Below are 12,850 nucleotides of genomic sequence, written 5' to 3'. Positions count from 1 at the left end.
AATTGGGTGGCCCTACAGGTACTAATTATTAATAAGCATAGTTTTACAATATGTATATATATATAATAAGCAAACTTATGTTAAAAATAAAAGGAGGCATATCAATGTCCAATATAGATAATAAGAAAGGACATTTTGCCAAAAATAGGTGAATTTTCTTCTTCTTTTTTTTTTAATAAGTTCATTTTGCCAATTCAACACTACAAAGCTTTGGTAGTTAAAACTGAAATTACATATAAAAACTTAATTCAGAAAGGCATTGAAATTAATCTGAATAGGAAAGTTCCCTTATTTATATATTCTTTTGGGTGAGTAATATAGATAGGAAAGTTAAATAAACAATGATTTATTTATTTATTTATTTCTTTTTTGGTGAATAATAAACTATGAATTGAGCATGGGGGGGTGGTGATCACCTGACTCAATACCTTTTATATGGATCCATGATTACAACCTTCATCTTCGCGTGCGTTTGCGTCAAACACAGTCTCTCTTCCTCTCTTTTTAACCAATGCTTTCACCCAAAACATTCTAAACCCTCTTACCCTACCCTTCCATCATTATTATAATTATATTTATATAATATATATACACATATTACAGAGTACTAGCTCTTTTCAACCTCCAGTCATCTCTCTCTTTTTTTCTTTTTCACTTTGATTTGTAAAGAACATGGCTTTAGTCTTTGGAAGAAGAACCCCCTCTAGTCTTGGTATTACCATGAGCCTCTAAAAGTTTGCAAACAAATATATATATATATATATATATATATTATACTATTCAACCATTTTTTCTTTTCTCTTTCCCTTAATTTCCTTTTTCGGTACACATTATTTTCTTTCCATAAAGTATTCATGGACATCAACTGCTTCAGTACCATGAATGACCATTGCTCAAACTGGGTTGTCAATGTTTCTATTTTCCTCCTCTGTTTTTTTTTTTCCTTCTTGTTCTTAGTTTGGTAATGTAAGAGAGAGTAACGGAGTAGCCCGAGGTCATTACTCTTAGCTTAGTTTAATAGTCGGCTGATTAATTCAAATGGGTAGTGGAGAATATAGATGGGGAGGAGGTATAGGTATAGGCATAGCTCCGGTATCAACAATGGTGGCACCATTGAATAATGCAGAGAGAGACGAGTATTATTGGAGGCATGTGAACAGCTCAATGAATGCGGTGTCGTTTGGTTTCGTTGCCACTGCTATTCTTATATCAATGTTCCTTATCATGGCTATTTTTGAAAAAATTTTCAGACCAAGATCATCATCATCATCTTCTTCTTCTTTACCTTCTCGGAATCGTTTGGATCTCGAAGCACAGATGGTCTACGGTGGTAAACATGATTTCCCATCTCCTAAGGTTAAACCCTCTTATCTTTTTTTTCTCTGTTTTTCTCTGTCTCTCTCTGAATTCTTGTCACTGCAAACTGCAATGTTACACTCTGCAACATGATTCTGACACTTTTTTTACTTTCCATTTTCATGGCTAATTTGACTGGATTAATGAAAATTTTGGTCATCATATATTCTTTATTAGGATCTTTATCAGAAATATGGATAAGCTGCACTTTCTTAATTTATGCTAAAAATTTGCTAATTTGTTGAAAACAAAACTAAGTAATTGAGTAGCTTTTTAACGTGCAAAGCCAAAGTTTGGAACTTAGGAATTAGTACTTCTCTCTCTTTTTGGGGCAAATAAGAAAAATATACAGTCCAAGAGTTTCATTTTCTGTATTATATATATATATATATATATTTTTTGTTTTTTTCCTTTCTCATATTTCCTGGCCGTCTGTTTTAGAGATTCACGTGCTTCACTTTTTCAAGGATTTCTTTTTATTTATTTCTTTTTATTTTTTTAAATATGTTCTTTTGGCCGTGTGTAAGAAGTGATTGTATTGTATTCAAAAGAAAGATTATTAGTCAAAAAGGTTGATAATAGGGGGGGGCCAATAGTTGTAACTTTTTAAGGCATGCAGACCAGTCTATAATACCCCTAGATTCCCCAGAAACTACATTTGAGATCCAGGTTCAGAGACCATTAGGCATATCCCCAGCTTGCTTTTTCGTCCTGGTTTTTAACACAGCTTGCATCCTTTGTTGTTGTAAGATTGGATTGAAGTATTTGAAATTGATACCATTAAATAGGAATATTTTAGATTTAGCTTAATATAATTACTGCAACACAAACAGGCCTTTTATATTTTAGTTTCATCATCTGTGTCAACTGTGCATCAAAAGAATTTGTTTTTATAATCAATAATTTTTAGGCAATAAAAATGTTAGTTTAATGGGTCTCATAATTGCTTTTCACAAATTTTCAATAATGGGATTGTCAAAAGCTTTAAAACAAATACATGCATATAAATCATCCAATATATATTTTTAAAAGGATTTATAAAGGTCTACTACTGTCACTCATAATCCTTTTTCCATAAATTCTTTACATATCATTTATAATACTTTCAATATATATATATATATATATATATAACATTTCCTTTCTATTATCTTTTGGTTCAGATAAGAGAAAGACCAATATATAATTTTTTCTTCCATACAGAAGATAACTGAGATTATTTGGAGCTTAGTGCCCTGCATCTATATATTATTTTATATTTACTAACGGTGCTTTAAGGCAACCTATCTCATTTAATTTGATTATTTAACATCTCGGAACCATAATCTTGATTATCTTGAGATGGTAACTTAATGCTGAAACTTATAATAATATTCATAACTCACAATTATCCATAATAATGTTTTTGTCTGTTCTTCTACATTCCATTTAGGATATCTCTTTCTTTCATCGGTCTGGCAAATAACCATGTTCGATATCATTGTCTAATGTCTATTAACATTAGTACACTTGCATTAAAAAAATTTAAATATAAATTATTTCTTTATCTTTCTTTTTTGAGTTTAGGTATAGATATTCTACCAAAAGTCACCAAAATCCCTTTTTGTCTCAAGTTTCATAGAAGAGTCCAACCATAATTTGCGCCAAAATCATATAATTTTAGCCTTCGAATCTGAGTGCTAAAGGTAAGATTTCTAAAACTTCCAACCAGAGTTATCATCCTTGGATTTATCTAAGAAAACCTATACTTTCAAGCATCGAAAAAAAATATGGTTGAAATGGTTTGTTTGTTAAGAATTTTTCTCTAAAATAAATTACAAAAATTCAAATTAAGAAATTTGTTTTTAAGTACTGAATCTTCACCGTTCGATCAAGAAAGTATCTTTCTAATCCAATAGAATACACGTGCTACTACTTCCAAGATTTCAAGGTTAGGCTTTGTTAGGAGAGGCTAGTTTATTTATCACATGTTGAGAAGACCCTTTGTGACAAATGAAAACAATATCTATAAATATAAGGATTAAATTATGTGACCAAGGTTCAATGTATTCCAAATGAATGATTCTAAAAAATTCTGTCTTCTGCCACTTGTCAGCATGACATTGAGCAAAGATTGCAAATTTTCAACGATAATAATAAATGTTTCACTATCACATTAATCAGAGTGCAAGAAATCCTTGAAATATGGAAAGGGTTATGGAATCTGCAGACAAGGTAGTCTTAGATAAGCATATATATAAATGTAATCGTATTCTTGTATTGTAAGAATGATGAAGCTAAAGCCATGTCCCTGCTCTACCTTCGATAAAATTAATCAACTTAATGTTTTTTTTTTAAAAATAAAAATAAAAAAATAAAAAATCTGTATTCCATTATTATGAATTGATGAGCTCACCATGCTTGAAAAGTTACTTCATAAATATGTTTGACCCTCTTTGGTTTTAGGCATTATCATATAATTTTTTACGTCTTTTTTTTACTCTTTCACTTTTCTAATATTGGCGTATTGTGTTCAAATACTTGTTTTTGCAACATATTTTTTACTTTTCCCTTTTTGTTTTTACAAAATCCTCGCAGCAATCTCAGGACCATTAGCGTAAAACAAAATCTTTAACTTTTTTTATTTTTTTAAAATATCATGATGTCTAATTCTTTTGTGCTTTAGTAGGTATTTAGGCTCAAGGCATGTCACTCTTTGTATTAGAGAGCGACTAGTTTTCATATCTTTGTGCCTATTTGTGGCATTATTTTGTTTAAGTTTCTTTTTTTTTTTTTTTTTTTTTTTTTTTTTTTTTTGCGCTTAATGTTTTTGCAGATGACAGTTTATGCGAGAGGAGTTTCGGTCTTGATGCCCGGCGAGGAAATCCCGACCTTCATTGCACATCCTACTCCGGTGCCATGTCCTCCGGAGCAAATTACATGGCCTACACATCAGCATAACACATGCTTTGGTCCCTCTTCGACTGCAAATTCAACTCGAAACCAAATGTGATTGTTCCACTAATCTACCAAAAAAAACATGGACTTGGAGAACTTGGATACAAAGGGTGATTGAAAGAAAGCCTGAGAGAGAACATGCAGTGCATTTTGTGTACATTTTGAAGGTGAAACTTGGCAGCTTTGCTAGCTTTGAAAACCTTATGCTTAGAGTGAATATGCAATGTGATTTGTATGCCTTGTCAAATGAATTCAAAAGCTCACAAGCTGATACAAGATTACCAATTTTTTGTAAAGAAATTAATTTATGAAACTGATATCGAGTTGTTCTTAGGACAAGGTATAACAATTTTCTTTTCCGTCCAAAGCTGCTAGTCTAGACTCTAGATGAATAATTTTATTTATTTATTTATTTTTTTGAGATGGTTTGCTTTCAAGGGAGAAGATTGTTGGCTCACAAAGCATGAGCAACTTGGGGCTTCTTCTAATCCAATGCTCACTTCAACAAGGTTTTGATCCTTTTTTAATTTATTTTTATGCTCCTCAAGTTGAAAGTGAGGCTCAGCGATTGTCCATAGGAATTTAATATTTTACTTGACTCTACATGCATCTCCAACCAGGCAAATTTTTTATATGATTGAATTTGGGCACCAAAATAACTTATTTCTCTATCAAATGGCAGATTATTTTCATCATTATTAATTCTTTTGCTAACAGGGCTAAATGGCAATGGCAGATTAATATGTAAAAGCAAATAGATTTTGTGGGTAGCACAAAGGTGTGTAGATTTGGGCTTAACCCACATTAGAGGCTTGAGATGTTTAACAGCAAAGAGTGGAGTCCTAGATTTGGGTCAGATCCAACTAAAACTTCTCTAAACTAAGCCTGCATTCTTATTGATGGATCTAAATACTCATTAAGCCCAATTTTCCTCCTAGGTGGATATCATCAAATCATAAATCTTTTTCAATCACATCAAAAATCTTTTTCAAATTTTGAATACGATGTGACGGTTATGTCTACTTAAAATAAAACTATATAAAAAAAAAAAGTAAATGAATTACAAGTATTTAAAATAGGTAAAATAATTTGATACGTATGAGATAGAACTTGGAGAAGTGTTAAACACGAGAAAGGAGTGGAAGCTTTAAAAGGAGTGAGCTAACTTTATGTTGCACGAGCTATGCTATGCCACATAAATACAAGGCCTGTGATGAATTGCCAGAACAATGTCTCGGAAGAAGAGTGGTAGGAAATAGACACAGAATTCCTTTACGTATTCCTTCTCAGTTCTTACTTTTAATTTCTTGGGGGTAAATATTAAAATGGCATTATATATATATTTTTTTATATGTAGTTGTATTAGTATACCTAAAGAAATCAAACAAACAAACAAACATTAAACACAAGGTTTGCTTCGCTGGAAATTTCCCACAAACTTGGTACAATTTTTGCTGGTTTAACAAACCTTGTTTCTTTCTTTATGTTTATATGCAAGCAAAGACGATGAAGCTTTGCAAGTGTAGAACTCACACCAAAACCAATGAAAAAGAAAGCATGTCATTGTCCTACCTATACCCAAAAAAAAAAAAAAAAAAAAGATTCCCAATTCGAGGAACGTTTATTAGATTTTACATATCCCTAGACGTTATGACAATCTCAAGATTGGAATCCGGAAAAGTGTTTTAAAAGAAAGTGTTTTCTAATTTTCTAAGAGAAAAAAAGAAAAAAGAAGGAACAAGGTTTGTGTTTTCAACAGGTGAGACCGTGAGAGAGCTCAATCTGCTTTCCCACAACAAGAATATTCATTTCCCAATCACAATTTACAAAAGGATAAGTAACAAAATTTTATACCCAAAACAAAAGGATTCACAAACTGAATTAGCACAAAAGGATTTCACTTTACAAGGAAGGAGTAATACATGCATTGAAAATCTACCACTCAGAATGGAAAATATTGTAGTAGCAGTTTGAAAGTCGTTAACATTGTTTTGAAAGCAAAGATATATAGTACGAATGTTCACCGTCTTGAAGCACTTTGCTTTGCTCATTGAAAGCTGAAATCATAGTAATGCTTTGCTTCAAAAATTACCAAAAACAGAAGTGCTTCCACTATGCTTTCAAAAACAACAAAAACACTTTTGAGAAAGGGACATGCAACCCAAAACCCAGCTTTCTAGAGAAAGATGAAGCACTCTAACGAAACCAGAGGATTTTCCAGAGACTCGTTGCCCGCTTGTAAAACGGCGTCGTTTAGCACCTCTTTCGTCCTTCCACCGTCTACATCCACACCCATTGACTTATCACCAGCTCGTTCCGTCGCCTTCGACGGACTCCTCTTCAATCCCTCTTGATTCACTCCACCCACCCTCCCGGTAGCAGGCGACCTAGACCGTCGGGATGAGACCTCGCCGATATCTCGTCGAACTCCGCCGGTGGACCCCACAGTAGTACGCTGCATGATCCTAACCTGACCCACCGCTTCTCTCCCACGAGTTGACCCCGCTTCAATGCGATTTCTCTTCTCCGCCGCAGGGGTGGTTTCAAATCTACTCGCCGGAGATACGGTTCGTCCTCGTCCTCGTTCTCTCCGACCAGCGACGTCACCGCCGGAATTAGGACGCTTCCTACGTGAAATTGCTTGCTGGGATCCATTTAGTCTAGCTCTGGTGGAATAACCCACTTCTCTCTTTCGTTTACTTGTGGCTTCGTCTTCTTGATCTCTTACCTCAGTGATGGTGGTAGTAGTTGTCGCCGTCGTCGTAGTCGACAGTGAGAAGCTCTCACTGATCCCACAAGTCTCAGAGACATCTTTGGCCTCTGCATGATGATGGTGGTTATTATTACAAGGCAAAGGGGTGTTCTCGTCTAGCATTACCTTGTGTTCTTGTTGGGGTCTCCAAATTGGGGTTTCAGAGAGAACCTCTTTCACATACTCTTCTTCAACAACAACAACAGGGGATGGCAACGATGGGTCCCAGTCGTTTTGGGTTTTTCCGACTCGGTTAGCATGTTCGGGCTCCGGCACGAGAGACCTCGCATGGAAGTGGTGTGCTTCATCTGGGCGATCAGAAACAGGAACTTTCCGGGAGGTGGTGTTGGTGCTGAGACAGCATCCCATTTCTGTTGGGTTATGAATTGGGGTGGGGGGGTTTCAACACACAGAGAATTTCGAATCTTAACGGTCAAGAAATTGGAAGAGTTAAAAGAGAGGAGCGAGGAATGGCATACACGGAGAACATGATGGTGGTTGGTAAGAATGGAGAAATGTCCATGAGTAAAGGTGGGAGACAAAGGGTGGTAGACAAAGAGCAGAGGACTTAAAAAGGAATTGGCATTGGGATGTGATAAAAATCATAACAAAAGAGAGAGAGAGAGAGAGAATGATAAATAGAGAGAATTTCTACAAGGTTAAAGAGGAAGGAGAGGGAAAGGCAGTGTGTGTGAGGGTGAGCAACTTGAAATTTGGCTATATGATTATGACAACAATTAAAAATAATAATAATAATAATAATAGTTTACTATTTGTTTATTTATTTGGGTGGGAAAAGTAGTCCAATTTACCTACCCAATACTAACATTATCAACTCCTCAATCCAGTGCGAAAAGAGAAATATCAACTACTGCCTAACCATTGTTGTGATTATAAAATGTAATATTTAATGGTGAAGAGATGCAACAACGGCTAAGGGTTCTTTTTCTATCCAGTTGACAAGCATATTGAAGTGTTTCCGTGCTTTCTTTAATTTTTTAATTTTTATTTTTTAATTTTTATTTTTTATTTCCCATATGGCATATAGCCCAGAGCCAGGAGTAAAACCTGAATAAAGGTTTATAGCCCCAAATAGGTAAAGTTGGAAAAACAGAGCTCCTCCTGCTGGCTTTGAAATTTGAAACCCTCACCCTCAAACAATAAATGTCTTTCACTTCTCATTATCCCCAAAAATTTAAAAAAATTTTGAAAAAAAAAAAAAAAAAAAGACAAAAAAGGCTTTCATTTCACTTCAATCAAACCCCTCATACCCAAACCAAAAAAGATGAGGAATAAAATTAATGTTTGGGGGTCTGGGGCATTTCGCTCTGGTAGTCTAGTACCATTTTCAATTCTTTATACCAAACCAGTCTGGCTTAACTTTGAAAGCTACCTCACGGTGCCACAATCATTAGGATGTCAACTTTCACCAAAATCATTAGGACCTTAACACCAGGCTGTTGACATTAAAGTACATCCCACAATTTTTGAATGTCATCGCTTTCAACTGGAATACTTATGCAATATAAAAATATCCTATCAAATTTATGAAAAATGACATCGATCAAATTCATAAAAAATGACATCGACAGTCTCCTGCTAGGCATTATTACCCAAAATAGATCTATCAAAAGCCTGCTATTACCAGGTAAAAGAACAGCAGTATTTAATTTTTTCTTTTGAAAAAACAAAAGACTGTAAGGATCACAGAGGTAGAATCTGCCTCTAATTACAAATGAGAGTGAATTATCCCATGTAAGCTTGATCAAAGCCCATGTATGTTTATACAGTGATGCGGGGGTTTTATGAGCTTGTACAAAAATTACCGTATAAGAATGAAAAGAAGAAAAAAAAAGAAAAAAAGAACAGGGGGGACCTTTGGTTTGGTGAATGTTAAAGTGGAACTTAATCAGGAGACAGAATGCCGAGAAGATGCAGCTCGATCAGATTCTATCATTGATTTTATATAAAACTCACCTGCTTTATATGATGACCTAACCATGGGGCCTGATGCCACATACCGAAATCCCTGCACCAAACAAATAAGCAATTAATTAATCTGTGATATATATAACACATGTCCATGGACATTAGACACAATGACTTGTTTGAATAAATTAAATTACATCTCACATTTTAAAATTGATTCTATATATGACAGTTTCAATTGATTGCACACCATGTTGTTAGTATTACCATGGATATTATTAAAGCATGTGACATGGTAACATAGTTATTAATGGTATTCATCACTTATGGCCCACATGATTCCTTTGTATCTTCATACAAGTAACACATACCCACCTGCTTAAAACTAAAGTAAAAACATTAAACATTTGGCAAATTATTGCATAAACAGAGAATGGAAGACATCATCTGCTTTACTCATCCTATTTGTTAGAAGCAACAATTGTATAACATCCTTTGCACTGGGATTGCAAAAAAGTACAATTATGCATACTTGTTAGGAATGATACAGATGACATTGGAGTACTCATAAATTGTGATCCCCACTTGAAAACAACTTTCAAGTGTCATATAATTTATGAACAGAGGGTCCTAGGTGCAGAAAGAAACTTGCTTCAACAAGGATGTAGAGATTGTGAATAGTATTATCACTGACACTTAAACAGGCTCAGAGGGTGGACCATCATGTAATTTGTTATTTCCTAGGCTGGAACTGTCAGACTTTACATTAGAAGGAAGAATAGAAGTGAAAACAATGCTTCCTTTGAGCAGCAAATAGATGCAAGCCAGACAATAATGAAGAATACATGCAGGAATAAATAACTAGAAAAAACATCCCTGGGAGCACCAGGATGAATATGACTACATTTACTGAGTGAGAAGACCAATGTGAGCTGCAGTGAGAATCCTTTCGCAAAGGTTATCATGAAAAGAAATACTTGCACGTGATCTTGAAGTATTAACAAGATAGTTGACTAGTTTGTGGATAATCAGCTATGTAAGATAATTAATAAAATAGCAAAAAAATTCAAATATATTTTCAGCAAGAAAATCATTTCTAAGGCCAAAGAGGGTTTAAAAGGGACAAGGACGAGATGACTTGCAATGATAAAACAACAGATGGCACAAGATGATAGAGTATGGACCACCTTGTTGAAACCATATTAAATTTAAACATGATAAAATATTACATACAAAATCTACTAATAATTCCAATATACGGAAGTAGTGGACAAAGAAAGAAAACAGAGAAAAAGACTAACAAAGCTAACGCCATCCTCCCAGCCAGATCATACATCATTGATTATAAATGTCGGAATGAAAAGTAAGACACAATAGATGGATATCAAAGGCAAATTATGCAATTGTCAAACACAATATAAAGGTTAAAAATATCATGCTAAGAACAAACAAAACAAACAGATATCCATACCATTTCCATGCCAAGAGTCTGATACTTGTCAAAGGCCTCAGGTGTAATGTATTCAGAAACAGGCATATGGCGCTTGGAAGGTCGCATATACTGACCAAAGGTCATTACATCAACACCTGCTGCTCTCACCTTCTCCATTGTCTTCACTACTTGATCAGGTGTTTCCCCGCAGCCTAACATTACTGAAGTTTTTGTAAGTGTTCCAGCTGGAGCATAGTCTTTGGCCATCATTAGAACATCTAAAGATTGCTTAAAATTCGCACGGTGATCCCGTACTACATTTTGAAGCTCCTCAACTGTTTCAATATTGTGAGCGAAGACATCTAATCCAGAACTTGCTACTTTCTCTACACAACCTGGGTCTCCTCTAAAATCAGGAACTGCACAATAACAACATCGAAGCAAGATTACAATATAGAAATGAGCTGACAATTAGACGGTAGAAATAACTGAGTTGACATTCAATCGTAGTTTAAGATTTTAATATAAAAAAATCTTTAAAAAATAAAATTAAATGCTCCAATTAATATCTACTATATAAGTTTATGATTATCACTAGTATTGACAAATAGCAAGACTCGCTGAAAAAACTATCTTATGGTTTCCGAAACACATCTATTATTTATTGATTGAAAAAAATCCCTTTTTAAATGTTAAAATATAATTTTTTAATAATATATGGCCAAATAGGCTAAGTTAATTTTATATTTTTTTCCCTTCTCCTTCATAATTCATAGACTAAAATCTCGAAAAATAATCTAAAATTCAAAGATTAAAGGATACAATCCACTTTTTTTTTTTTTCCTTTTAAATTTGTTTTGTATTTTCATATTATATGAGAGGATAAAATTATTTTTGTTTTTGAATTTGTTTTTGTACATTAATCTCTATGTCCAAATTCGAATCATACATTCCATAGCCAGGATAGATTTAAACATACCTTCTGAAAATGTACCATACCACCAAATTCATGTCCAACCATCAATGCGCATTTACAGTTTCAGCACAATGCAATTGCAGTTTTAAATGCAAGCATACACATTTCACAAAATTTAAAGATAAGAGTTTTAAGCTTCTGACATCCTTGGAAAAATAAGGAAAGCAATAATTTCGTACCCAAAGCTTCTATTAGCATATTTGGTTTGAGCAATTTGAGCTTCTGCACCGTCTCAGCAAAATGGCCACTCCCTTGATCAGAAAGATCATCCCTGTCCACACTTGTAATCACCACGTAATCCAAACCCCACGATGCGATCGCTTCCGCTACATTTGTGGGCTCACTGGGGTCCGGCGGCGGTGGAGTTCTCGATGTCTTCACATTGCAAAACCTATGTTTTAAAAAAGCAAATTCAATGACATTGAAATGAGAAAAAAATAAATAAATAAACTCAATTTCGTCGAACATCTTGCCTGCAACCCCGAGTGCAAGTATCACCGAGAATCATGATAGTGGCGGTGGCAGTGCCGGTCTCGCCGCCGGACCAGCATTCACCTAGATTGGGGCACCGAGCTTCTTCGCAAACAGTGTGGAGGTTCAATTCCCTGAGCTTCTTCTTAATCTGGACGTATTTTTGACCGCCAGGAATGGCTTCCTTCATCCATTTGGGCTTGGGAAGGGGTTTCTTCTTGGTGCCGACCTCGACGGAGTAGGAAGTGTTGGATTTGAGGTCCTTGACGAAGTCAGAGAGAGCGGGGGATTCGGCGGCCAAGCGAGCTCGGAGGTCCGCTAGGGTTTGCGGGAACTCGGAGTTGGTGGTGGTAGTGGTGGAAGGGGTTTGGACGGTGGATGAGAAGGGCTTGGTGATTGTGGTGGTGGCTGAGATTGAGGCCGGTTTTAGAGCTCGAACCAAGGTTGTGAACCGGGACTGCATGGTTTTCTCCTCTCTCTCTCTCTCTCTCTCAAATTCTTAAGGCGTAGAGAGAGAGTTTCAGATCATCAGGAGGATGATGAAGAAGATGGGGTTGGTAAGGCAGTTGGTTGGCTCTGACATGTTTGGATCTTTGTGACATTGAGGTCCATGATTTTTTTGGGCTTCGGCCTTTAAGCTGTCCATTTTGAGAAAGGCCTCGTTTGCTTTCCAAACTTTCTAAGTTCTTATTCATATCACATGATGATATAAAAATATATATATATATATATATATATAAAGGGAATTTTGAGAATTTAATATATTTTTAAAAATTTTTTTATTGGAATAAAAATTTTTGGATCCACTGTAATGACCTTTTTGTTTAGAATATATTATTTATCATTACTGATAAGCAATTATTAATGGGATAAAACGATTAATTACAATTTAAATAACTATCATCAAAATAAATTATTTTTAAAATTTCAGTATAAAAAATAAAATTAGATGTTTCAATTAATATTTACTATATTTCAGTATAAAAAATAAAATTAG

At 34.7% G+C, this 12,850-nt stretch overlaps 3 protein-coding genes across 3 annotated transcripts; 1 reads left to right on the top strand and 2 right to left on the bottom strand.

Annotated features, from left to right (window-relative positions):
• Positions 1–466: 466 nt before the first annotated feature.
• Positions 467–4,652, top strand: LOC125422184 (uncharacterized). Its single transcript, XM_048472739.2, has 2 exons — positions 467–1,356; positions 4,172–4,652. The coding sequence occupies exons 1-2, from the start codon at positions 1,039–1,041 to the stop codon at positions 4,346–4,348; spliced, it is 495 nt and encodes a 164-aa protein (XP_048328696.2). The 5' UTR covers positions 467–1,038; the 3' UTR covers positions 4,349–4,652.
• A 1,536-nt stretch (positions 4,653–6,188) lies between these two features.
• LOC112491310 (uncharacterized) lies at positions 6,189–8,536 on the bottom strand. Its single transcript, XM_025072690.3, has one exon. The coding sequence runs from the start codon at positions 7,412–7,414 to the stop codon at positions 6,470–6,472; it is 945 nt and encodes a 314-aa protein (XP_024928458.1). The 5' UTR covers positions 7,415–8,536; the 3' UTR covers positions 6,189–6,469.
• Positions 8,537–8,686: 150 nt separating this feature from the next.
• Positions 8,687–12,408, bottom strand: LOC107416765 (lipoyl synthase, mitochondrial). The gene is made up of 4 exons (XM_016025293.4): positions 11,856–12,408; positions 11,562–11,773; positions 10,446–10,825; positions 8,687–9,074 (listed from the first exon to the last, which is right to left on the bottom strand). Exons 1-4 carry the CDS (start codon positions 12,314–12,316, stop codon positions 8,955–8,957), a joined length of 1,173 nt encoding a protein of 390 aa, XP_015880779.1. The 5' UTR covers positions 12,317–12,408; the 3' UTR covers positions 8,687–8,954.
• Positions 12,409–12,850: the final 442 nt, after the last annotated feature.

The sequence above is a fragment of the Ziziphus jujuba genome, chromosome 4, assembly GCF_031755915.1.
Source record: "Ziziphus jujuba cultivar Dongzao chromosome 4, ASM3175591v1".
Lineage (NCBI taxonomy): Eukaryota > Viridiplantae > Streptophyta > Magnoliopsida > Rosales > Rhamnaceae > Ziziphus > Ziziphus jujuba.
The sequence above is the reverse complement of the archived record's forward strand: the minus strand, read 5'-3'. Positions and strand labels throughout refer to the sequence as shown.